At 42.4% G+C, this 26906-nt stretch overlaps 1 protein-coding gene across 1 annotated transcript in view; it reads right to left on the bottom strand.

The window, feature by feature from the left end:
* Positions 1-26906, bottom strand: part of LOC147020301 (laminin subunit alpha-1-like) — a 309126-nt gene that overhangs the window by 55635 nt on the left and 226585 nt on the right. Inside the window, exons 43-46 of the mRNA XM_085895590.1 lie at positions 18103-18257; positions 13024-13176; positions 4696-4829; positions 45-201 (exon numbers count right to left, since the gene is read on the bottom strand). Coding sequence (XP_085751716.1) covers positions 45-201; positions 4696-4829; positions 13024-13176; positions 18103-18257 — 599 coding nt within the window. The remainder of the gene's footprint in view (positions 1-44; positions 202-4695; positions 4830-13023; positions 13177-18102; positions 18258-26906) is intronic.

Genomic DNA, 26906 nt, shown 5'->3' on the forward strand with positions numbered 1-26906 from the left:
TAGATTAAAAACATGCAGCACTTAAATAAACCATCAATATTCACCTGCATTGATTTATTAATGCCTCCAATAAACATACGAGACAAATTTGTGATGTCCAAAGCGATCGCCATCAAAGGTGAGTATCTTGTTTCAGCTTTTGAAGATGGAGGTTCCAAGTCATCAATTGATTGCACAGTCAAGCTCCCTTTGTTCATTTCCCTGTACCCAGGCATAAGATATGTGTGTTTTATCTGCTACATTCAAGATACGACAGAACTTAAATAATACTCCATAACCTAGTTAAAAGTGATCGTTCAGCTTAGCACTGGGGATGGTAACCAGGTGTGGGATTGTGAAGAACATGGGTGGGCTCGTGAAGAATATAAAGATGGGAATATTAGAAGTGAAGCGATCATAAAATGAGAGCCCACCTGCCTGTGGGTGGCAGCAGCAGACACTGTGATTCAGCCCTCTGCTGAGATAGCTATAACACAAAGTGCACTGGATTTGATCTCTAAAGGGAAGCAGCTGAACCAGTCCATGAGAAACAGCTGAAGCAGTCTAGAGTGGGAACCCATATTCCATGATACTTTGGGTGAAGGTCTCGTATAATGAGCTCTGGGCGGCACAGAGGGGACTTAGCTCTGTGGAGCATACTGTGGCATGGATGAGCCTTTGGCCTGAGGAAGTCCATTGAGTTGCGGATAAAACATCAATTGAAAGAGACTAGGTCTGCTTTCACCTGTTTGTTACAAAAGTAGCAGCATAGATCTTGGAAATAATTTAGTTCGATCTGCTTTTCGTTTTTTTGACTTATCCCAAACGTCATAACCCTTTGGCACATACAATATTTATATACATATTAGTGCTGGGCCAATTAGAAAAATATGACGATAACCGATTACCAATTAAAAAATAATAATAATAAAAAACAAACAAACAAACAAACAAAAAAAACAGCCAATTATACTGCCGATGCCAATTATTATTATTATTTTTTGACATCCACTTATTGTAGTGATTTTTTCATGCATTTAACTGGTTATGACTGGTGCATTGCCACTGCTACCGAGGATGCAGATTATAAAGTGGTAAATAATGACATCATTGTGCACACATGAGGTGGATACCATGCCAGAACGACAGCTGGATTTGAATGCACTCGACAGCCACCTCAAGTGCTTATGGTGGTGCTGGAATCGAACCCAGATGAGACACACACCCCACGTGCTTATAGTAGTGCTGGAATCGAACCCAGACTCGACACCCACCCCACGTCCCGGAATGGATGCTGGACTAAGTTTATTGTCGTGAAGTTTTTGATGATGGACCTTCCTTGAGGCATGTTTTTGTTGCACTGTCAAAAGTTTGCTCAAGTGGGTTAATCTGAAAATAATCCCAAATAATGCTGTATTTCAGCATCTCGCAGTAAGATTGTTCAAGCCAGCGCACCAGGAAGCAAAAATGCAGTGTGCACTTATAATGTACCTACAAGTTAATGTCTTATTGTTATATGTGTGTAACACACACACACACACACACATACACACACACACACACACACACACACACACACACACACACACACACACACACACACACACACACACACACACACACACACACACACACACACACACACACACACACACACACACACACATTCGCGGGGGATACATTCTGGGAAAACGCATCGAATGTTGAAACCGCGATTGTGGGGGCATTGTTTCAATGGGAAATCAGAGGGATAGGTTCCGGGGATTTCCTGACCCACGAAAAATCCACGAATGTTTGGGGAAAATCTTGCAAAAATGCAGGAAAATGCTGTGGAAATAGATTAAAATCCACGAATGTTGGGATAAAATCCACGAGTGTCAGGGAAAAATCCGCGAGTGCTTTGTCATTGTTAAAATGGAGACAAGGGTATAATGCTATCGGTTCGCGGCAGTTTGGGGACAAGGGGGATAATGTCAATAGATTATGTTAGTGTTTTCACTCTGTAAGTAACTCACGGGGGATTGCGTCATGGGGAATGACGTGTTACACTGGTGAGACGTCCTGCAAAACGATGTTTATGCCCCGTAAAGCTACAATACAGTATGTACAGTACCGTATGTTTAAAGTGCACATGGTGAAACATCCCGCGAAACTGTTTATCCCGCGAAGCTACAATACACGTACAGGAAGCAGGTCATGCTCATGGCTCATGGAAGATGTTTTTTGCAAACGTACAGTATTGTACTGTACGTACATCCAGCTGCTTTGTGCGTGGCTCGTGAAAGGTATGTTTTAGAACTGTTATGCTCACAGCTCGTGAAAAAACAATAAAATAATAAAATTTTTAAAATTGGCGCGAAAACCACGAAGAGACGGGACAATTTCCCGCGAATGTAGAAGCATGTCGCAAATTATCAACTGCGAATATGCGGAACCCGTTAACGTTGGAACCTCGAATGTCGGGGTCCGGGTGTATATATCTATAAAATGGAGTTGTTAAAGACTCCATGTGAAATGTACCCCCTTTTGCTCAGGGTGGGGGCAAAACAATGTCAGTCCACCTTTGAAATGTGAAAAAGCAAATTTAACTGATTCTATGATATACAGAATGCCTGGAACATACAGTATAACGTCAAGACGTACTTGGCCTGGAAGTAGGGTACAGTACGAATGATCGTGTTTTCCTTTGTCCTTACGGATGCTTCTAAAGCAATTTGTCATTATATATGAATTGTCTGTGCTTTACAAAGGTTGTATGCTTTCTCTATTGTGAATTTCAAAGCAAAATAAATTTGATCACACCTCATTTCCAAGCTGTTCGCCATATTGTCGGAGGGTGATACACACACCTCAGGGGTTTCCTTCCCCTTGGTGTATGCATGTTGTTCGTGGTGCTGAACACAGCACGTTCTCTAATGACTGCAATCCAAGCTTTGAGATTCACGCGTCTGAGCGATCGTACCGGTCAGCTACCACTCAAATGGATCTTTGTCAGTTGGTGTCTTTGACTTCTGAGTGGCGTTGCAGTGATCACATCACCAGCGTAACATTTTGAAACATGTATTTCAAATAAACAGATATAAAGCCAAATGAGGAAGTTCACCATTACATACAATATCCAACTCCGACTCCTGCGTTGGGTTGTTTCCGCTGCTTAGTGTTCCAGTTCTGCCGGACAACTCACGCATGTTCATCTTGTTCACTGTGGCTGTTGAATGATTGTCTTGTCGCGGTGTTCTCTCTCGTATGCTGGCCCGTCCAGGACGATTACAAGAGCTCAAAGGAATTCCTTCCAGATCCACAATCTTAATGAGTTTTAATCAACCGGATTATAATCGGCTCCACGCGTTAACTTTAATTAAGAGGAGATCCTCCAAATGTCCCTATCCACAGAGCACGTGTGGTCGCCCAATGGTTTGATGAGCATGACACTGATGTTATCCATAGGTCATGGCCTTCTCAGTCACCAGGTCTGAACCCAATAAAACATTTATGGGATATTCTGCAACGACTCCCAAGACAGCATTTTCCACCTCCATCAAATGGGTGTGAGTTGAATGACCTTCTCGCGGAAGAATAGTGCCACATCCCTTCTGCAGAATTCCAGACACTGGTGGACGAGATGCCACGGTGCAAACAGGCCGTACTGGCCACACATAGTGGCCCAATGCCCTATTAATTAACTTTACATTGGTGTTTCCATTTTTTGTCCACTACCTGTACGTGCGCACGCGCACGCGCGCGCACACACACACACACACACACACACACACACACACACACACACACACACACACACACACACACACACACACACACACACACACACACACACACACACACACACACACACACACACACGTCTGGGTACCTAGTGCTACATGGAAAAAAAAAGCTACACACGAATTCCAGCACATGCTGTGCATGGAAAACATGTGGAGTTATTGCCCTTTTGGTGGTGAGTTTTTCCTGTTCGGGGCTTTGGGACGTGATGGACATTGAAAAATTATGGAGTTATTGACCTCATGCTGGTTACTTTTTGCCTGCAGGTCAGTGGCAGTGCTGCCTGACCCCATATCCCTCTCGGTGCTACGGTTCAGCCATAAAAGAGTCACAATCAAATGCACAAACAAATGCACAAACACTTGAAATTATTTATCAGGAAAAAAGCTCTTGTTCAACTAAAAATAAGTCATTCACACAACAGTATATAAGAATTTAAGGACTGACACAATAACTACAAAGCAACAATAATTATAACAATGCAAGTGTGTATGTTTTGTTTTATCTCAGCTCCTTCTTCCAAGAACTTCCATTAAATCCTTTGTTGATTTTATCATCCTTAACAAGAAAGAACTAAAAAGAACATTGAAAATATACTGATCCCACACTTTGTGGCCACCAAATCGAACACCATATATTGACAAGGTTGCAAGGCAAAGATCGAGTCCCATCAAAGCACTGCTTCCTCAAGTTAGGTGGTTCGATTTGTATTTGTTCACCAGCTTAGTATTGTTACGAATAAACGAGTTGGCAGTACTGTACCTCGTCCTGACGAGCCCATAATCAGGGCGAAATCTGGATTGGCAACTCTGCTTTCATTTATTTGTGATCATAAAGGCATAATATAAATCTCAGTCTTCAAAGACCTGAGTGTCACACAGATGTCGAGTCAGAAAAAAAGAATAATAAATAAACGAGATGAGTATGTCTTGCCTGCTGATGGTGACCAGGTACCAGGTATCTTTCTTTAAACGTAGCCTGGGATATTGCACTTGACTGTCACCAGATCCCAAGTTCCATGCAAAGTACACAATACCATTATGCATCTCCACTGCCATGTAATCTGACTGGTGGGACCAAAACACTGGTGTTAGCACAAACGGATTTCACCAAATCAAAATCACTCATCACTGTTATTTAATCCTGAGCTAATGTCATATTGGCTCTTCATTCATCGAGCCTAATACCTCATTCACAACTGTCACGATATGCAAGAGCACGATATTTATATTGTGACGGTTCTGGGAATAGAGACCACAAGGCAATGGCACACAACATATAGTGGTTCCTGATGTAGTTATTTCGTTATTTCTTGTTCCTGATAGGTTCCTTCCATTGTGTCTAATTGGTTATCAAGGGAATATGCATTGTGAGGGGTTAGTTAGGTTTTTACCCATTCTTCCCCATTTTCTTGTCGATACACGATTTTCTCCTCATACGACCGAGCAGCCTAATTTTCATATGCACGCCAAAACCTTGTTTAAACATGCGCACCACAACCAAACTGCCATTCCCACCACCAGAGCCTTCCTCACCAAAATTCTTTCACAATGCCAGCAATAACCACCCTGCCTGCTTCAGATACACACCAGACATTATTTTCATTCAACATCGCCATTCATGCTTGCCTTTAAATTCAGCCTTCGTCCATAATCCACATCGTTATCACCCAACGACGACGCTTCGACTCCACAACCACACCAACCTCATTTGTCTCACCACTACCAGTCGCATTCCGCACCTCGGGACCATCATTTCACCTTGCCCACAGACATCTTTGGATCACGCTTGGACCCAAGCCTGACACTGTTACAAACAGAGCCTTTATACCACGGCGCAAGTGTGTGCTTGCTGTTCCTTCACATTCATTTCTCAGCAGGGACAGTCCTGCTATCCAGCAAGCCATCTGCATCTTTCCCAGGCATTTGAGAGATGGATGGGGACCACTGCACATTGGCTCCATGTTGAGTCAGGAGCTCTCAATGTTGGCATGGTCAGAGGACAACTGAAGGCGATTCCAGCCCAGCAACCTCACAAGGAGGGTGACATCACCCCAGAGCATGTCTGGACCAATGGGCATGCCACGCTCGGTGGAAAGAGGGCAGTGCGTGACCAGTGCTCCTGCGAACCACCTGCACAAGAGGTGAGGATTCACCCTTCATCCCCCCAAAACTCCACACCTTCAGCGACCAGCGTCGATATGCGTCTGGCGGGTTTTGTTTCCGGACATGTCGGGCGGTGTTTGTCTCTGGGCGGTATTTATAGTTGGACCGGTAGAAAATGGATTTCAGACATTATTTTGTTTCTATCTTCACTGTTATTCTATGCAGAATCATTTTGATGATAAAGTATGAATCGTAATTAACGCTCCACCATAACGACATAGATATACATATTTTTCGAAACATGTGGAGTGTGACGAGCACTCTCCCGATCTCAATTGGAGTGTTTGGATTTTCCCAAGTGTTGTTTCAATCTCCATTGGAGTGCTCATCACACTCCACAAGTTTTGATTTACCCGCCGATCACATCACGTGCCATCTGGTTGAATGGTCTGCATTAGCGGGAACAATCGTCTGAGTGACAGATGGACAGCTGTTCTTTGCGGATTATGTGGTTTTCCCGTGTGAGACATAATCCACAGCGATGCTCACCATAACAGTCAGGAGGTGCGTCTGATGTATAAATGACAAATGTGGTCTTTATTGGTATGCCATCCTGATGAGGGCAAATAAGCCTGAAATCCAGATAGGTGGTTCTGTTTGATGTTTAGCTAATGTTGACCATATAATCTTTGTCTGTTTGATAGAGTCGCCAGGCCGAGTCATTTGGGTTGAAGGTGACACTTTGGTGTAGGACTAAGATGAATGGAGATCGGGGGAGTGCTCGTCACACTCTACACGTTTTGATTTACCCACCGATCAAATCACATGCCTTCTGGTTGAATGGTTTGCATTAGTGGGAACAATCGTCCCGGTGACAGACGGACAGTTGTTCTTTGCAGATTATGTGGTTTTACCGTGCGAGACATAATCCGCAGTGATGCATACCATAACAGTTAGGAGGTGCATTAGATGTATAAATGACAAACGTGGTCTTTATTGGTATGCCATCCTGATGAGGGCAAATAAGCCTGTAATATATATATATATATATATATATATATATATATATATATATATATATATATATATATATATATATATATATATATATATATATATATATATATATATATATATATATATATATATATATATATATATATATATATATATATATATATATATATATATATTAGTCTGGTGTTGGCGTAATGGTTAGAGTAGTGGCTTGGGATCCAAAAGGTCCTGAGTTCAAGCCCCGTTGGCTACTTGAATTAAAACACACCAGGAGGTTGATTCAGCCTGTCATCCTTCCAAGGTCGGCGAAGTGAGTACCAGTGTACTGGGCCCGGTGTATGCCCTGGTTAGAATAGGTGTACCATATCCCTGTGTTGTAAGAGGCGACCAGGGTTGCGTCAGGAAGGGCATCCGGCGTAAAACCTGTGCCAAATCATTATGCGGATCATAAAGGATGATCCGCTGTTGCGACCCTGAACGGGAGCAGCCGAAAGAAGAAGTGTATATATATATATATATATATATATATATATATATATATATATATATATATATATATATATATTTCCAGTTGTCAGTCAGGGCCACAGTTTCTCGGTCCAAATCGTGACAAACCACAATTATAGATGGTCATGCCAGTCCACCGATCTGGACACTCTGAGCAGGGTCACGGGTATATGAACTTGCTGCTACTTCCTTCACACCCGGTACTACGATGGTGGCACGAGTGGTTTCACAACACCAGACATTGGGTGGTTTCATGCAGGGCACTATTCTCCTTTGAACCCGATCTGTCCTTTAAATGATGATTAATAGCTAATGCGGCTTGTGATCAAACCAACTTGAATCATTCAGAGAGTCCACATTGATTTGTAAAGTGTCTGAGAACAACAAAAGAGGGAGGGATAACAGAAGAAGCAAGACTACACAATTATCATACACAGTGCCAATAGAAAGTCTACACCCCCTTTCAAAATTTTCACCTTTTGTTGCCTTATAGCCTGGATTGAAATTGCATTAAATCAGACTTTTTCCACTTTTATTTACACATGGTCACCCACAACTTCCAAGTGAAGAACAAATTCAACAAAATTCAGAAATTAATGAAAAATACAACACCAGAATATCTTGGTTGGATGAGTGTCCACCCCCCTGAACTAATACTTGGTGGAAGCACCTTTGACAGCAATTACAGCTCTGAGTCTGTTGGAATAGGTCTCTACCAACTTTGCACACCTTGATTCGGCAATATTTGCCCATTCTTCTGCTCCAAACTGTTCAAGCTCAGTAAAGTTGTGTGGAGAGCATTGGTGGACAGCAATCTTCACGTCACGCCACAGCTTTTCAATTGGATTTAGGTCGGGGCTCTGACTGGGCCACTCAAGGACATTTATCTTTTTGTTCCTTAGCCACTCCAGTGTAGCTTTGGCTGTGTGCTTGGGGTCATTGTCCTGTTATCTTCACCACAGCCTCAAGCCCTTGGCACTCTGAAGCAGGTTTTCCTCAAGGATTTGCCTGTATTTGGCTCCATTCATTGTTCCCTCTATCCTCACAAGTCTCCCAGTCCCTGCGGCTGAAAAGTATCTCCATAGCATGAAAAGCATTTCCATAGACACCGAAAAGCTTCTCCATAATTAGGTCTGAACACCATGCTACACGGTGGGGATAGCGGTAGATGGGTTATGAGCTGTGCTCAGTTTCCACCAGACGTTGTGCTTTGCATTCAGGCCAAAGAGTTGAATTTTCGTCTCATCAAACACGGAATCTTTTGCCTCATGCTCTGAGAGTCTTTCACGTGCATTATTGCAAACTCCAGGTGTGCTGTCGTATGCCTTTTCTGAGGAGTGGCTTCTGTCTGGCCACTCTCCCATAATGTTGAATTTGTGTGGTGCTGCACAGACTGTTGGCCTTCTGGCAGGTTCACCCATCTCATCCAAGGAACGATGTAGTTCTGTCATAGTGGTCATTGGGTTCTTGTTGTCGTCCCAGACCAAGGTCCTTCTTGTCCAGTCGCTCAGTTTTGTCAGACGGTCAGCTTGAGGAAGAGTCTGGGTGGTCCCATTTTATTTCCATTTCCGAAGGATGGAGCTCACTGTGCTCTTGGGAACTTTCAACACTCGAGAAATTGTTTTGTACCCTTCCCCAGATCTATGCCTCCTCACAATTCTTTCTCGGAATTCAAAGGACAGTTCCTTTGACTTTATGGTGGAGTTTCTTTTCTGACATGCATTGTCAACTGTGGGACCTTACCTATACAGAAAGGTGTGTTTCTTTCTATATCATGTCCAAGCAATTGAAATGGCCACAGGTGGACTCCAATCAGGTTGTAGAGACATCTCAAGGATGATCAAAGGAAGTTGGATGCACCTGAGCTCAATTTGGAGTGTCTTTGCAAAGGGGTTGAATACTTATTGACTCAAAACATTTCAGCTTTTCATTTTTGATGAATTTGTAAAGTTTTCTTTACAGTGTTGGTATCTTTCTTTAAACGTAGCCTGGGATATTGCACTTGACTGTCACCAGATCCCAAGTTCCATGCAAAGTACACAATACCATTATGCATCTCCACTGCCATGTAATCTGACTGGTGGGACCAAAACACTGGTGTTAGCACAAACGGATTTCACCAAAAAAAAATTGCACTTTGTCATTATGCGGTTTTTTGTGTAGATTGGTGACAAAAAAAAAAAATCTCAATTTAATCCATTTTAAGTTCAGGCTGTAACACAACAACATGTGAAAAAGTCAAGGGGTGCGAATACATTTTTGAGGCACTGTATATAATTCTTGAAACCTCAGACTCACCACAAAGAAAGAAATGAGAAAGGATGGTGATGAGACAAGAAAAACCATCGCTGCCCTCGACAGAGCACAGCAGGCCTGAGGGAGGAACTTACAGCATGACGGGCAACAGTCCGTTTGCTGAAAAAAAAAAACTTACAATGCATGTGAGCAGGCACGGTCAAGATTGTGTGGGATGCGGGAGCGCAGGCACGACATGGCAGGGTTGTAGAGGTTGGGTGGGGGGTGGGGGGGAGCACTGAGTGGCAGGATGTGTCTGCTATGCCGACTGCACAGAAGCAAACCACGTAACTTCCCACACTGAGGTCCAAGGTACATCTCATCCAGCACCCCGGTTGTCCCCACCTATCCCCACGGGCTATGTTCTGCCCCATGACGTCACATGGCCAACTCAAAGCGGTTTTAGACACGAACATGCAGGGAAGGAAGACGGCTGATTTTTCGACAAATAACAAAGCAATTCATCATATGTTTATTTTATCTCACACAAGCAAAAACATGCATTAATAAAATTACCCCCCCCCCCCCCGTGTGGGGGTGACGGTCATCTCTATAATACCACAACTTCTCAATGTTCAGTTCAGGTAACCGTGAAACAGTCCAAACTAACTGTTTAGATTGAAATAGTTCACAGAGATACACTGGGATAATACTACGAATGACATAATTAATAAATATGTATTGTTCATTTAGTACCCGGAGTAACACATCAGAATCACCAGTAAGTGCAATACGTGGTTTTCCGGTCCGTCCACTTTCTGGGGACATTTCACTTCCAGTTGTAGAAAAAACGAAAAAAATAGGCTTAGCTCTCGGAGATTATGACAATCCTGTAGATTATTCTTCACTGATTATAATACAACTTTCAGAATGAAAATTGGTCAAGTATTTATAGAGATATTGAGGTTTGAAAAATCGTTAGAGCAAGCAAATTCATTAATTATTAATTCCACAGAAGTTTCGTGACACTGCACAAAGTAACATGTCAGGTATGAAAAAACATTTTGTATGCCAGATTCATTAATTATTAATTCATTAATTATGGAATGTACTCAATGATATATTAATCAGAAAGCCCAAAGCATGTAGCATAATTTATCATTTATCCCCCCATCCGGGATCCGTGGCCTCGCCCCACAGTCTGCAGCCCTACGTCCGCCGGTGATTATGTTTGATATCGGCACGATCGAGAGGACCCTGCGAATCATCCCTGCTGATGCACTGAATTGATGCAATCGTTCGGCCAGTATAGTCGTTGTCAAAATGTTGCGTGATTAAATCACCAATACAGTTAATAAAAATTTATACCACGGACATACTTCTTAACAATCAGCTTCGCCCCAGAAACCACAGTCAATCTGAACCACGCTGGCCACTGCTCAGACGCCATGACCGGACTACTGTGCAGTTCTACTACGCAGTTTGGTTAAAGATGACTCGGCATTTTGGCACGCACGCACGCACGAAATTATATTTTGAAAATAAATGCCGACGTTTACATTTCGGGTTTTGAAACTTTTGCTCCTTCGGCGGAAAATGTATAAATATAAAAGGCTAAAAATGTGTTTTATATTTATATTTCATTTCTCCTTCCTTCGTTGCGAATCGCATCGGCGTTTTTGGCCATCTTCCAGATCACTTGACGATCAAACGGGAAGGAAATTCAAAAATCTGTCCGGTTAGATACAAGATAATATTTTTTACTATCATAATCAATAAACAGTTGCCAAATATCTTGTAGAATGGCAGACTAGATAGGTTTTGAAAATGGCGGTTTTTATAACTTACGTGACCTCGTCCCTGACCTTGAACCCGAACAAAAGTTATATCGTTGTGCAACACTCATCGACCTCTACCCACAGACCAAGTTTCATCAAGATCGGAAAGACAAATTGTTGACGGACGTACGGATGGACGGACGTACGGACATTTGGTCCGGCTTTATTAGGTCATCTCTGTAGAGATGACCTAAAAAGGAGATAACTAGTTACCTTTATGCTCTGCAATCTTAACCCCTGGAAGGCATTCCCACAATAATATACATTTTTTACAAAAAGGCAAGGTGGTAAACCACACAACTCATTATTCTATGGAATTTAGAGTTTGGCTTAGGTTCTTGGCAGTACTTATTTAAATGTTTAAAAAAAAAATTGTTTTCAGAAATCTACGTTCATGAAGAAGGTAAATGACTGAGAACAGCAGGTTCACACACTGATAAAAGGAGGAAAGGGAACATTATCTTGTTTCGGACAATCTTGTGAACATTAACCTCTTTAGGATGTATTTTTGTGAATGTTAATTTCTTTGGGATGCACTCTTTTGTATGTTAATCAATTTATGACACAGATAACTTTAAAGTCATGATTGCAGAGAGACCAGCCAACCTTCAGCAGGATGCAGGTTTGGAGCCTCAAAGTTTCTGTGAGTGTTGTGCGGTCACTCTTCACATCAAGAATGTAGAATAAAATCAATCTCGACAAATATAAATAAAATAAAAGCTTGTGCTTATAATGGTAGTCTGCCTTTATGCCTGGGTAGTGTGGCCTGTTGGATGTCTCCCACCCCCCCAAGGGACCTCTCAAGGTGCAATGGTTTTGTTCCAGCTTAAAGTTTCTCTCCATTTTTTGTTTTGTTCTCAAAATTATGTCTGAAGATAAGATTTAGTTTTTCAGTGTTGAGTCAAATTAACTGATATACTGAGAGCTAAACTGGTCGTGAGTTATGGCTTCATTCCCCAAAACACATAAAAGTTCCCCACAGGATTGTTTTATCCTTCAGTGGGAGTTTTTTTATTTTTATTTTTTGTATACCTTGTCGAGGCTCGTATGAGAGTGAAGATGCATACATTTATTGCATCATACCTTATTTATTGCAAATAAAGGTATGCAACTCCTTCAGTGGGAGTTGTTTTGGATCCAGTAACTTTGGTGTATTTTCATCGACTGCAAAAAGTTAGAACTTTGAGCAATAAAGCCACAGTGCCCCTTGAAGTACAAAATACAATGTTACCACTGGTACAAAATACCAGTGCAGTGAGGTGTTTTGAATGATAAGCAGTCAGTATGTTTTTGCTTCATGCACGTAATCCGGGTTATTTATTTATTTTGCCTATCGAGAGCTGTCAGCTGCCAATACACCGCCCAAATAAAGGTATGCATCAGAAGAACGTGTTGCATGCCTGGAGAAAGATTGCCGTAGGGTGGGTACTCTGCTAGTTTTAGGATTTCATTGTTTGATCACAAAGATGCAGTGAAAACAACAAAACTAATTATGTTAAATGAAACCCCAAAATTACAAACAAAGCAATGCTATTGTTTGTACTTTTGTTTGTTCTTACCTTGGCATCTTGACCAATGAAGAAAATAGAGTTGTTGAGTTGTTGGGGATTCAGTTGGAATGTGAGGTTGTTGTGATTATGTTTGCCGAGATTCAATGGTGGCATGTAGGTACGCAAACAGCTTTCCTTGCTTACATTTATACCAATTTGAACCTGCACATAACATCAAATTCAATCCATAACATCAAATTCAATCAACAAGATCAATTAAATCTCAATCCTACACAGACACAAATGCAAACAGCTTTCCTTGTTTTACAGTCGATTTGCCAGGGTTCTACATTTTGGATTTCACGACCAATTTGAAGGGCTAAAAGTCACAATTGTTTTTAGTTAGCCTGATGTCAGAACTGTCTGGAATCGTGTGATGGACATGCCAGAATCCGAGCTGAGTGTAATGTTATAGACCATCTTTAAAGCTTGGTCATTTAATTTATTGTACCATTTTTTAGCCTGAATTTTATAAAGTGTCCTCATGCAAATCACAATAACTATAGTAACTAGCACAGTATTCGGTAGAGCATATACCTCTCCACCAGGCTGCAATACTTTACGTTTTGTATCTCACTGATAGGTCGGATCTGGATCCGGACATGAACCAGAATCGAATCGGGTTGTTCTGGTCACCTACCCAACTCATCTACCCACGTTTGTCATGATCTCTCCACAACGTTTTGAGATATCATGTTATACAGCATATTGTTTTTGGCTCTATCCTTCAATGGTGAAGAGTTGCATCAAATTTTTTTTTAATCCCGTATCCGGATCTCAATCTTCACCAAAATCGAACCAATTTATCCTTGTTCCACACACAACCTGTCCACCAAGTTTTATCCAAATCCGTCCCTAACTTTTTGAGTTATCCTGCTCACATACAGTCAGTCAGACAGACAGACAGACAGACAAACAGGGGTGAAAACATAACCTCTGTTTACCTTCAATGGCGAAGGTAATAATTAGTCTATAGCCATCAAATAATTTGAAATGTAATATGATATATTAGAGCATTATGATGAATATAATGTGATATTTGTCACAATGTTGCAAGAGTGTGCAATTTATAGAGAAAGTTTGAAGAAAAATAAAAGTCCCTGAATTTTAACCCTAATTCTTCAAGCATGTGATGGCAAGTTCAGCGAGAAGATGCACAATGGAATAAAATTGGGATAAAACACATCCATTCCCTTCTGTGGAGGCTTTTCTAACAGGATAGAGTGTATATGTATATATATATATATATATATATATATATATATATATATATATATATATATATATATATATATATATATATATATATATATATATTTGTTACGGATCTGGAAACCATTTGCATTCAGCATACAGATGTCCCAAAATTCAGTTATGTCGTTAAGTATGTGTGCAGTCAGATCCTCTTCCTTTTGTCTAGTGGGAGAATCAAAGGCGTGCGTTGCGATTTCTTTTAGTTAGGTTGTTACATCTAACAAGCCATCCAACAACCATCCCATCTGCATGACCCCTCAGCCCAGCACGATCCACCACCAACCAGCTGCCTTCTCGCACCCTGGCGTGCGAAGGCAAGATCTCGCGGTTCCGGTGTCTCGGCTTCCACAGACGTTGTAACTCTTTCACAACGACCTTTGCAACATTGATACCGTTGCTCGTCAAGTATGAACCCGCGTGGAAGAGTGGCTGGGGTTTCCCGGCAGGGGCCGAGACTCCGCCCTGGAAGGGTGGACCGTAGGACCCTGTCCAATCAAAGGCGGACAGCGAGGTGTGTTTCACCAAGGGCCCCTCCCCGTTGAGGGAGGTCGATAAATCCCCGAGCACTTACAGAGTTTTGGTGGGTTTTTGCTGTCACGAAAGTGTTTTTGCTGTCACGAAAGGGTTTTTGTTGTTACGAAGGGGTTACGAAGGTTGTTACGAAGGGGGTGGTGACATTGGTTGTTAAGAGGGCTGTCACGAGGGTTGAGCAGAAGGTCGTTGAGGGGGCGAACGTGTCTCTGCTGGCCCTCTACAAGGAAGGAAAGAGCGACCCAGACCCCCCTCTGTGGACCCGGCCATTCACCACCCGAGCTCCGCCACGAAGCTCGAGTCCCACACGTTAGACTGGGGACCAAACCAGCGACCATTGTCAGGTGCCGCAGCACGGAGTACCCCTTTTCTCCGACGGCCAGGTACCCATCCGAACTCTGACCCCCAGCTTGTCTCTCTCCTCGGCTGCGAGGGTCCAATAAAGAACTTTGGTTTTTTTTCATTTGTGTGTGTGTCTGCGTTTGGGCCCGTCTTTTAAGTAGAACTGAATAAGTGTTTTTGGATCATTGTAAATATTCCTTGCTTGCCTATTCGCGTTAAGTCTTGCTTTGTGTCTTCATTTAGTGTAAATAAATCATCACAGGAATATTCCCAGTCCGTTTCTGCCCCTTCTTGCATTGGTCGAGCATGGTTCGGATCTGAGTTTAGATGGGGTTTTATCCCCAGTAATCGGCCAATTGTAGCTGGCACGGCTTTGGCAGTTTTCGCTCGGCTGCACCCGAACCGGAGTTGGTAGTCGGTAGTTGGAACTCTACCACAGTCGGTAGAGTGACCCGGTTCGAGCAAGATGTGCCGAGGGCATGGTTTCCCCGGTAGTCGAAATCGCGTAGTTAACTAGGTAAATTGGTTAAGACAAATAGACGCTACACTACGCGGTTGAAATATTGGCGAGCACGGTCGGTTCAATGACCCGCCGGCTCACGGAGTTATCCGAGCGACGGCCTACAATTCTGGGGAGTTTGGTGGGAGACGACGCAAGCTTTCCTCACCTAGTGGCCATTCTCGCCACCGACACCCGGCCTACAACAATATGATTCACAAGGGAAAATCAAAAATCCTGTGAAAAATTGTGAGAACGCCCGTGAAAAACCGCGAATACACTCACAAAAATATATATTTGACATTGTTCCATCACAACCCCACAAACAAATGTCAAATGTGAAAGATGTCGTGATGGTAATCCGTAAGAGGATTGTGGTGGAGTGTGGCATCGTAATATGATGTCATTCCTACCTTGTTTGGTTGTTTTTTGAGATTTCATCCCTCTATGTTTTTTTCCATATATATATATAGTAAAAAAAAATAAATAATAAATATATATATATATATATATATATATATATATATATATAGTATGTATGTATGCACCAGTGTATGCCCCGGTTAAAATAGGTGCACCATATCCCTGTGTCGTAAGAGGCGACCAGGGTTGCGTCAGGAAGGGCATCCGGCGTAAAACCTGTGCCAAATCACTATGCGCATCATATGGATGATCCGCTGTGGCGACCCCTAACGGGAGCAGCCGAAAGAAGAAGAAGAAGAAAACTATATATATATATATATATATATATATATATATATATATATATATATATATATATACATATATATATATATATATATATATACATATATATATATATATATATATATATATATATATATATATATATATATATATATATGTATATATATATATATATATATATATATATATATATATATATATATATATACACACACACACACACATTCATCATGTGTGGGGACCAATATTCCATCAGACTGACTGACAATTGCCAAGACATTGAGGTTCTCAAGTCCAACCAATATCCCAGCTCTGATCTGTGTTGCAGATAATATAAGTGCATTGATCATCTGCCTGAGCCTGGGCATGGCTATAAATGGCAAAATATTTGATAGGGCATATCAACTCGTGTCAGACTTGTCGATGTTTCAAAATTGGTTGCAGCACTGTGAGCTTATGTGTGCACTGCATTGGTTGGACTACATCCTTGGTCTGGGTTTGAGACTGTAAGTGCATTGGCCGGACAAGGAAAGATGAAAGTGATGAAAATTCTTCTTCGAGGTCAGAGGTTTAAGTAAGCCTCGTCATCTCTCGGTAGCAATTGGGAACTTCCCAGAGAAGTGCTCAACACCATTCAATTATTCACTTGTCGAACATACTGCAGCAACACCAAGATGGACAAAGTGAATGACCCATGGTACCAAATGTTTCGTAAAAGCATAATTTGGGAGGGGATGTGAAATCTGGGCAGCTGCCACCATGTAAAGATACTCTGTTGCAGGACACAGTTCGAGCACATTATTGGGCTGCCATCTATAGGTGGAGCCTCGAATTTGTCTAATGTTATCGACCTTACTGAATGACATGGCTGGTTAATAAACGAAGAAGGATGTCTTGTTATTAAATGGTTGACAGGTTCTCCGGCCCCAGAGGTCATCCTTGGTCCATTATGATGCAGGTGTGTTTGAGCTCGCTGGCTCGACTGCAGGTGTATTTTGAACAATTTGAAACGCAAAGCAGCCTGCTAGTTGCTGACCTGCTTAAATATGGCTGATGACGATAAGCTGAATAACTTGGATGCAGAATATTTATGTGATGGTGATGATGATTAGAACTACATTTGTATTTTACAAAATGTATGTTCATACTTTTCAGAATTAATAAAAACCACATGGTTCTGCATTTTTTAGTTTGTCGTTTATCATTGCAAAAACATATGGTTCAGAAAAAAGTGCATTTTCGGTTGTATTCCGTAAAATATATCTTAACCTCTGGTACAAACCCCTACAAACTATACATCAGCATGTGTATAATTTAATACTGAACATTCAGTTAAATGCATATGTCCAGGACAAAGCAACTCAATGCTGGCATATCCATCACACGATTCCAGACATTTCAGACATCAGTTTAACTGAAACCTTAGTGTGTTTTAGTCCCTCAATTTGGAAATCAAATCTCATGCTGGCTCGTTGACAAATATATTTATACCAAGTTGAACCTGCACATAAGATCTAATTCAATAAACAAGATCCAATTCAATTAACAACATCTGGTTCAATCTCGATCCTACGGCGAATGTACAACAAACAGCTCTCCTTGCTTACAATTGACCAATTTGAACCTACAGATAACAACACCTAATTAAATCAACAAGATCGAATTCAATTTAAATTGCAGGTTGTTTTGAACCAATATACTTGCTTGGACATCACAGGTACACACTTCAGAACAGCTAGGATGAAGGTACTCACTCTGTTTACCAACTCGCGTGAAAGTTTAATGAGTTCCTTTATTTCAGACAAATTGTGCTTTGCTTGCTCATTCAGGTCCTTGAGGCTTCTCTGGATCCTTGACAGCAAACTCACCTGAGACTGTGCCTTAAACAATGTCTCATTCAGCTGGGTCACTAAGGTTGGGTTTGGAAATAAAAGATAAAGATTCATCTTTTTAATTTTTTTTGTTTACCAACAGCCTTGGTAGGCTGAGCGTTTCGAATGCACCAAGCATAATTGTCGAGTCCAAGGATACATGTGCTCAAACACAGCAAGTGCAATGGTCTAGAAAGATATAGCTTGAATGCAGCAAGTTTAATGATGTTCTCCAAAGACAGATTGTGGTTATATTGGGTGGAAATGATACACAGCTGGGGAAGATAAACACTTTGAATAAAAGCTTCTCTAATGATGAATAGCTGGCAGGATGGCATAGATGTCACCACACTCGCCAGTAAGCTGTCTAGCCTGGTTTCGAATCTCGGCACAGCTATAAACTGTTATCCTGGTGTTTCACAGGCAGGGTGATTCATCAATGTTTGTGCCGTCCCTCAGACGGATGTTAACTGGGCATTCCGTCAAACACTACATTCTACAAAACCCACAAATGCAAAGAAAAATGAAAACCCATTCTGTGGGAGTACCTCCTGTGCTGCTGCCCTTCGCAGAGCAGCTCAACGGATGACGGGATTAGGGCAAAGCCTTCGGGAACCCCATTTCTTGATGATAGGGGGAAAACCACAGAGTGAACTTCCTGGGTCAGACTGCGGTGGTGTGTGGCGGAGTGGTGCTGAAGTGTCGTCTACCAGACGGTGACCTCCTTGGGTTAACCTGAGGCAGTCCCTTCGGGTGGGTGCCTGGAATGTCCTATCCCTGAGAGGATTATCACCTGTCTGTTATCATCCGAGCTCAAGCATTTGAACATTGGTATTGCAGCTCTCTGAGGTTCAGAGACCGGATTGTGGCGAGATCATGGTGGGTGGTTACACTGACTGTTGGTCTCATCGCTCTGATGGTTGCCATGCCCAAAGAGTTGCTATAGCTGTGCCCAATAAGCTGACTCCAATGATAATTGAGGTAACACCGGTCAAAGAGCGTATTATGAGATGAAGGATTCATCACTCCTTGAGTGTCGTTTGCCTCGTCTCTGTTTAAGCTCCGACTGAGGGGAGTGACCTCACTGTGAAGGATTCATTCTATGCCATGCTCGAGTCTGTGGTTGAGCAGTGCCCCAGGTGAGACACTCTTTTCATCTTGGGGGATTTCAATGCATCGAAGGGAACTGATAGGGAAGGTTATGAGACATGTGTTGGTCTTCATGGGTCTGGAACTGTGAACGAGAATAGCACTAAGTTCCTTGACTTTGCAAGAAGTCACGGGCTTACGGTGGCTGGTTCATGGTTTCAGCACTCACAGGCTCATCGGGACTTGGTATTCCATCACTGGTGGTGTGGCAAAGGAGATTGACTATGTGCTCACTGCTCATTGATGGTCGCTGGAGGATGATCCAGAACTGCAGGGTCAACCGGAGTGCTCAGTTCCTCAATACAGACCACAGTCTTGTTGTCGCAACTCTGAAGTTGCAGCTTAAATCAGGGAGAATGGTACCATCCCAGCCGAGGCTTGATTTTGGCAAGCTCAAGGATGAGAGGGTATCTGAGGGGTTTGCGAACATGCTGGGTGGGAATTTAGGGGTCTGAGTGTTTTGGAGAATCCTGAAGCATTGTTGAGTGCCTTCAAGACCACCATCCTTTATGTCGCCGGTTGATGTCTTGGACCTCACCAAAGGGCAAAGAAGAATATTGTCTTTCAAGAGACACTGGATATGATTCACCAGAGTCGCAGGGCCAGGCTTAACGGCAGAGGTGAGCTATTCAAGGAGTTGATGTGTAAAACTATGTGTGCTGAGGTTGGACATGTGCGAGGAATCTGCGAGGGGGTAGAGCATCACCTGCGGTCAGGTGATTCTCATCCTGCTTACAGCGGAATTCATGCATTGCGTTCCTCCAAGCCGATCCCTCGGTGCACTGCAGTTGGAGTGGAGGGTGGTGGGCTCTTGGTAGAGGAGTCCGAAGTGAAGGCCTACTGGCCTGGATACTTTGATCGACTGTAACAGGCTGATCCACCAGCTGTTGAATTGGATGTTAGGGGTGTTACTATCGCTATTGCTAACCCTCTAATCAACTGTGATCCACCTTCATTTGTAGAAGCACAGGCTGTGGTGAACCAGTTGAAATGGAATAAAGTTCCAGGGATCTGTGGCATCCATGCTGAACTGCTCAAGGCTGGTGGAAATACTGCACTCGAGTCGTTGCAAGCAGTTTTGTGCTCTGTCTGGAACACAAGCATGAGGCATCATCCAAACTCACTGGAAGAGGGGCCGTATTGTCCCTCTCTGAAGGGTGGGTGATTGCAAGGACTGCAACAACTACTGAGGGATTATGCTGCTCTCAGTGCCGGGCAAGGTCTTTATTCCGATGATTCTTGATAGGGTTTGCCACCATCTGCTTGAGCACTAGTGCCCAGAGCATTCAGGCTTTACACCAAAGAGGTCAATCATTGACCGTATCCTTGCTCTTCGGGTCCTCATTGAACACAGACGAGAGTTTCAGCAGGGGCTGCTTGCAGCCTATGTTGATCTCTACATAGCGTTCGATTCAGTGAATTGGGATGCCCTCTGGAGGATTCTTGGTCTTCCTGGGGTGCCACCAAAACTGATCGATCTGATGTCTGAACTATGATCTGGTACTGAGAATGCTGTGAGATGTGGTGATACCATCTCTGACTTATTTCCAGTTGTTACTAGACTTTGTCAGGGGTGTGTGCTGGCCCCCACACTTTTCAGCACTTGTATGGACTAGATTATGGGGAGGATGTCAGAGAGATCAAGCTGCGGTGCATCATTTAGGAATGTCAAGATCTCTGACCCTGATTTCGCAGATGATGCAGTCATCTTTGCAGAGACTTTAGATATCTTTTTGGGGCCCCTGAGGTGCTGAATGAGGAGTCAGAGCCACTAGGATTATGTGTTTCCTGAGTCAAAACTAAGATCCAGGCTTTCAATGACATCTTTGATGCTGCTATCTTGTCTGTACCTGTTTGTCGTGAGGATGTTGAGGTCATGGAGAGTGTCATTTACCTTAGCAGTGATATTCATGTCACTGCTGGCTGTGAGCCAGAAGTCAATAGATATTTTGGACAGGCCTGGGGAGTCATGGATTCACTGGATAATGCATTGTGGCACTGTAGGTACCTGTGCAAGAGGACGAAAGTCCGAGTCTTCAAGTCCTTGGTGTTTCCAGTCTTGCTCTACAGATGTGAGACTGACTCTGACCACGGATCTGAGAAGGAGACTTAATTCCTTTGGCACCAGGTCTCTTTGGTGAATCCTTGGCTATCGCTGGTCAGACTTTGTGTCCAACGAGCGGTTGCTGAGAGAGATTCAATGAGATTTGTTATCTGCATAGTCTATGGACATGTGGCTCTTTTTCCTGATGCTGATCCTGCTCACCAGATTTTCTCAGCGAGGGAGCCTCATGAGTGGAGGAGGCGAATGGGGCCAACCACATGCCTCGTGGTTGCAGCAGGTTGATTAGCATCTCAAGGAGATGGGGATGAGCCAGGCATCTCACCGGTGGATGGCCAGACGGAGGCCCCTGGAGTACCCATGGAAAGTGGATGCAGTGAAGCCCTCCTCCGGCGCATGCTCCCATACATATCTGATATTAGTTGGTGGACATTAAAGATCCCACGGTGTCCTTCATGAAGAAAAGGTGTGCTTTCGTCGGCACCATGAACAAATTGCAAATTCCTTCCCTAACCTACAGAGGGCATTGCATCAGTGGTATCACCATGCCCTCAGCCAATGATACTTCCCCGCAGCCTTGTGCTACATATGAAAGAAAAATAAGATCGTGAGTAACCCATCTGTTGTTAAATGGTTGAATGACACTTACCATTGTCACAACAACATCAAACCATGTGAGCCACCATCAGGTTAAGGTGATCAACAACATTTCCACCCACTGTTTTTCACAACTCAAAACGTAGGAAAATTTATCTCTTTCATTAGTTTATTAATAGTAGACAATAGTCTGTGATATCCAGCAACAAATAAATGAAAAATCATTCATAGAGTGACAACTTGGCGAAATGGAATGCCTTTCCGTGGAGAACATACGCCAAGCTGAATAGTTTACATATTGTATGCCACTGAGAGGTCCGGAGGGAACGGAAGCAAGATTGGTTATTTCCGTCGCGAAACGTCTGAGAGCGAAACAAAAGCGGTTCATTCCGGTTACTGTAGTGCGATCAAGATGGCAGATGCAGTCGAACGACCTGTTACGGTATGTAAATTTTTAGTGCTTGTGCCTCGAACATAAATTTAATATAGATAATATATAGTGAGTAGTACCTGATGTAGTTTTAACACTTTGTTAAACCGAATTTTGTTGTGATGATAATGTTTGGTTTGCCTGTATTTCGAGCCCCTGAGTGAAGGATCGCGAGTTGTGTATGCCCAGTTCAACATAGGGGATCGTGTATGGGATCTTTTTCAGTTTTTACTTCATATTAACTTTGTTATTTTATTGGAATTTGCAATTTATTATTACTATCAAGTTTTACCTCTTGCAAATATAAACGATCAATCGTCACTGATCGCTGCAGTACGGGGGCACGAATTTCACGAAATGTCAGCCACACATTAAGTCAAGATGGCGCATTTATCGCTGCTTGTATAACATCCCGTACCACAAACGGGTTTTCATTAACAGACATGACATATTCAAGGCAGACTACGTTAAAGTTAACTTACCATAACTTCAATAACATTTTCAAGCCGCCATGTTTTCCACGTTATGGTAACCGGAATGAATCGCTTTCGCTTCGGTCTCCGCCGTTTCGCGACGGAAATAACCGATGTTGCTTCCATTCCCCACCATTTTATTTCGGGATTGACCGTTCTTGTCTCCGTCACGACCTTTCTTGCGTGTAGAATAAACGTGTTGGTTTCGGTTATATCTGCTATTGGAACCGTCATTACTGTGTTGGTTTCAATTTCGGCCGCTTTTTCTTCAATTTTAGCTGTTTTTGTTACAAGAATGACGGGTTTTCATTCCGTCTGACAACGTTGGCGTCCGTTTGTTAGGGGGGCCTGAGAGACAAAGAAACAGACAAGTAGAGGTACATTTAAAGTACACAGACCCCATGCCAAATAAATAAATAACAAATCCTCCAGCGCGCAACATTTCCAGGGTGCCCTTGGCGCCCAGCGATGCCGCCGTGCAGCACAGGGAATGGAATTGGGAGGGAGCAGTGTGCTTCTGAGGTGAATGTGTACAAATGATACTTAGTTGCCACACAGCACCATCCATCCATTGGGACCATACTCTGTACAGAGCATTGGTGCTGCCGAAGCAATCTCCTTGGCTATTGGGCACAATCCTGGAAAGGTCGCCACTCCAACACATGATACTCGAATGGCTCAATAATCCCAGCAAGCTGGTACTCATTTTTCCACCCTCAGAAGGATGACAGGCTGAGTCAACTCCACCTGGTATTAATTTAATGGCTGAGCAGGATTTGAACTCAGGACCTTCAGATCCCAAGCCCAGCACCATAACCATTAAGCCAATACCAAGCATACCATGCAGCATGTGGAGACAGAATTGGGAGGAAGTGGTGTACAATAATTGATTGATTTATTGATTAATTGCATGCATAAAATAAATAAATAATAAACATAAAATAATGAACTTCTCAATCAATTGGCAAATAGCATCCCAAAATCACCACCGTTTCATCCGAATATGTAACTTTTTGAAAATTAAGTCATTCATTGAAAAATGAATACTTAATTAATTTATTGATCAATTAATCAAAAATTCCCTTTCTTGCCAAATCACTTGTTCACTACCATGTCCAAATATCAGCTTCCTAGCTCAAAAGATGCCTGAGATATTGCCCAGAGGAGAAAGAAAATAAATGTTATTAATAAATCGATAATAATTAATTAACTGATTAATTAACTCATTAACCAAAAAATAAAAAATAAAGTTTTTGCCAAAGCACATCTTCACTTTTTTCCCAAAATTTCAGATTTTTTGCTTAAAGGTTGGCGGAGATATCACCCAGACAAACAAGAAAACAAGAAAAAAATGTCGGGCAGAGCACGATACTTGCAAAATCCACCCCCCTCTCCAAAGGTTTCCATGGATACATCAAAGTGTGCATTTCATTACGATTAAAATTGACAATCTTAATCAAAGCTCAGGTCCATCGGTTGAAAATTGATTATTCTGCAGATTGAAATTGATGATTTTAGAAGTTTGACCTTGAGTTGACCATTGAACTTTTGACCTCAAAAATAGTTGGTTTCCAAATTCATAGATTTGCAATGCAATTGCTGCTTAATTTTCAGGTTAATCATATGAAAATGATAATTTTTCATATGAAATTTGATGATTTTAGAAGTTCTACCTTGAGCCGACCTTTGACCTTGTGACCTTAAAAGCAGTTGCCTTCACAATTCAGTGATGGACTGTGAAAATCCTGTTCAACGTTCAAGTTAATAGGATGTAAATTGACAATTTTTAAGATGAAATATGATGATCATAGAAGTTTGACCTTGAGTTGTCCTTTGACATTTTGATATCTAAATAGTTGTTTTTCAAATTCAGTGACACAATATGCAAATCGTCTTCAAAATTCAAGTCAATCGGATGAAAAATAACGATTTTAGAAAGTTGTCCTCAAGATGACCTTTGACCTCAAAACCAAGAGGCCTCTTTGTTGAGACTACCTCCACAGCTTGGTGAAGATCGGATTTAAATTGTGACCTGTAGGTGATTGACATACAAACAGCCAGACCGAATAATAAAATCAAATGACCAATATACTTGAAAAATCTTTGATTTTGCAAGTAACAAACAGTAAAAACCAAGTACTCCCTTCCTTCAGTGTGCAGTGATGACGTCATGCATCACCTACATATGGAACTGGGAAGAATTGATTTACAACAAGGAAACAGACATTTGGACCATTACAACCGTGCCACAATCACATGTGACAGATATATTTTGGAAAGACTGAACCATTTTGTCTATGCTCCAAGATTTTTTTTAGTTGAGAAAAAAAAAAGGAAAAAAAGAAAGAAAAAAAAAAGGCAGTTTTTAGTTGAGGCCAACCTCTCTGGGATCGAACCGATGTTCGATAGAGATCTTACGATGAAACGAGCTACATGAGGCATTGGATAATGTTACGCTTATGGGGGTAGATGGAGGAATCCCATAGTGAAGATATGATTGTATAGTCTAGCATGGTCCGTGGATGAGTCGGAGAGATCTCAATACAATTTAAGTTGTGTCACCACATGTTGTGGCAAACAAGTTGTGTCACAATGCAATTTAAACAATGCAACAATGCAAGGGAAAAATGAGAGCTAAAGATTAAGTGTCACCACACGGGTGATGGCGTTGTGTTAACAAGGTCGGGTCTAAGGCTAGTTTCCTCCAGTATGTGATTGCCACCTGTGACCTTTTCCTAAGTTTTTGCATTTACAAGGCCGGAAATAAAAGAACCACGTTTTTACAACAACAACAGAGCCGAACGTTTCCAAGCAAGCAAAAACCTCACCTTCCCAGCTTCGTACCGGCAGGCCACACACTCAAGGCTGAGGATTGGTTGGTGTGGCATCAGAGGGAGGATGATTAAGTGGAGACGGTGGTCGGAACACAGAGGGTCGCTCTCTTACCTCTCCTCAGCACGGTCAAGAAGACTGCATGATTCTCGTTGTTTGTGTTGTGAAAATTTGCTCACGCGCTGGAGCAAGATACTAGTCATTGACTGTTCGGCTGGGTCGTGAAGTTTGTGCGTTTTGAGAAGAGTGGAAGAGAAGAAGAGGAGCGTGTCTCTCAGCTCAAACTCAGCAGTATCCCTTGTTGGAGGATCAAAGAGGAAGGCCGCACCCTTTGCTGTGAGCGGAACTGGTGCTGTGAGAGGAGCGGTGTTGACAATTTCGATCGTGAGAAGGAACTTTAACGATGGCTGGTGGGCTGTTGGCATTAAGGACTGCCCACATTAATTGTCTCACGTATGTGGCCACGGAGAGCATCCTCAGGCCATCTGGTGCATTTCCCACGCAGAGAGTGACTCCACGCCATTTTCTGTGTTTCCCGCACAGTGGCTTTGAGGCTCGACAACTGCGAGGCTCCAAAAGGTCATCTCTGGACACAAAGCTGAGTGCCGGCATAAAGGGAGGAATTTATTTTATTTTTATCTTTCCCGTCTGTTTTTGTAACTCTCTCTATCGAGTGCAGCCTGTGGCTGCTGGTTGCATCATTGGTTGGGACACGGCTATGCCGCTGATGCAGTGTCCCCCTTACCAGTGCACTGGTACTCATTTTGCCGACCTCGGAATGATGACAGGCTGAGTGAACCTCCTGGTGTATTAATTCAGCGGCCAACGGGGCTTGAACTCAGGACCCTAGGATCCCAAGCCACTACCCTAACCACTAAGCCAACACCAGGCTTGTTTTTGTGACTGAGTGGAGACATTTCAAATTAGGATTTAGTTTTACCTCACTTTTCATTTCCTCATGCTTTGATATATTTTCATTATCACTCAAGTTATTTTCATTATAAATCTTTGATATATTTTTTATTAAACCATTATTTGTTGAACTTAATTGTGTTCGAGAACCCATTCTTTGTGGGTTTGAGAATAAACCCTTGTGCTTCCGTAATGGTAAATGCATCCACCGCCTTCCATCCCACGTATGCCA

The sequence above is a fragment of the Eptatretus burgeri genome, chromosome 9 (genome assembly GCF_056783735.1).
Source record: "Eptatretus burgeri isolate ZD-2024b chromosome 9, Ebu_testis_v1, whole genome shotgun sequence".
NCBI classification, from domain to species: Eukaryota; Metazoa; Chordata; class Myxini; order Myxiniformes; family Myxinidae; genus Eptatretus; species Eptatretus burgeri.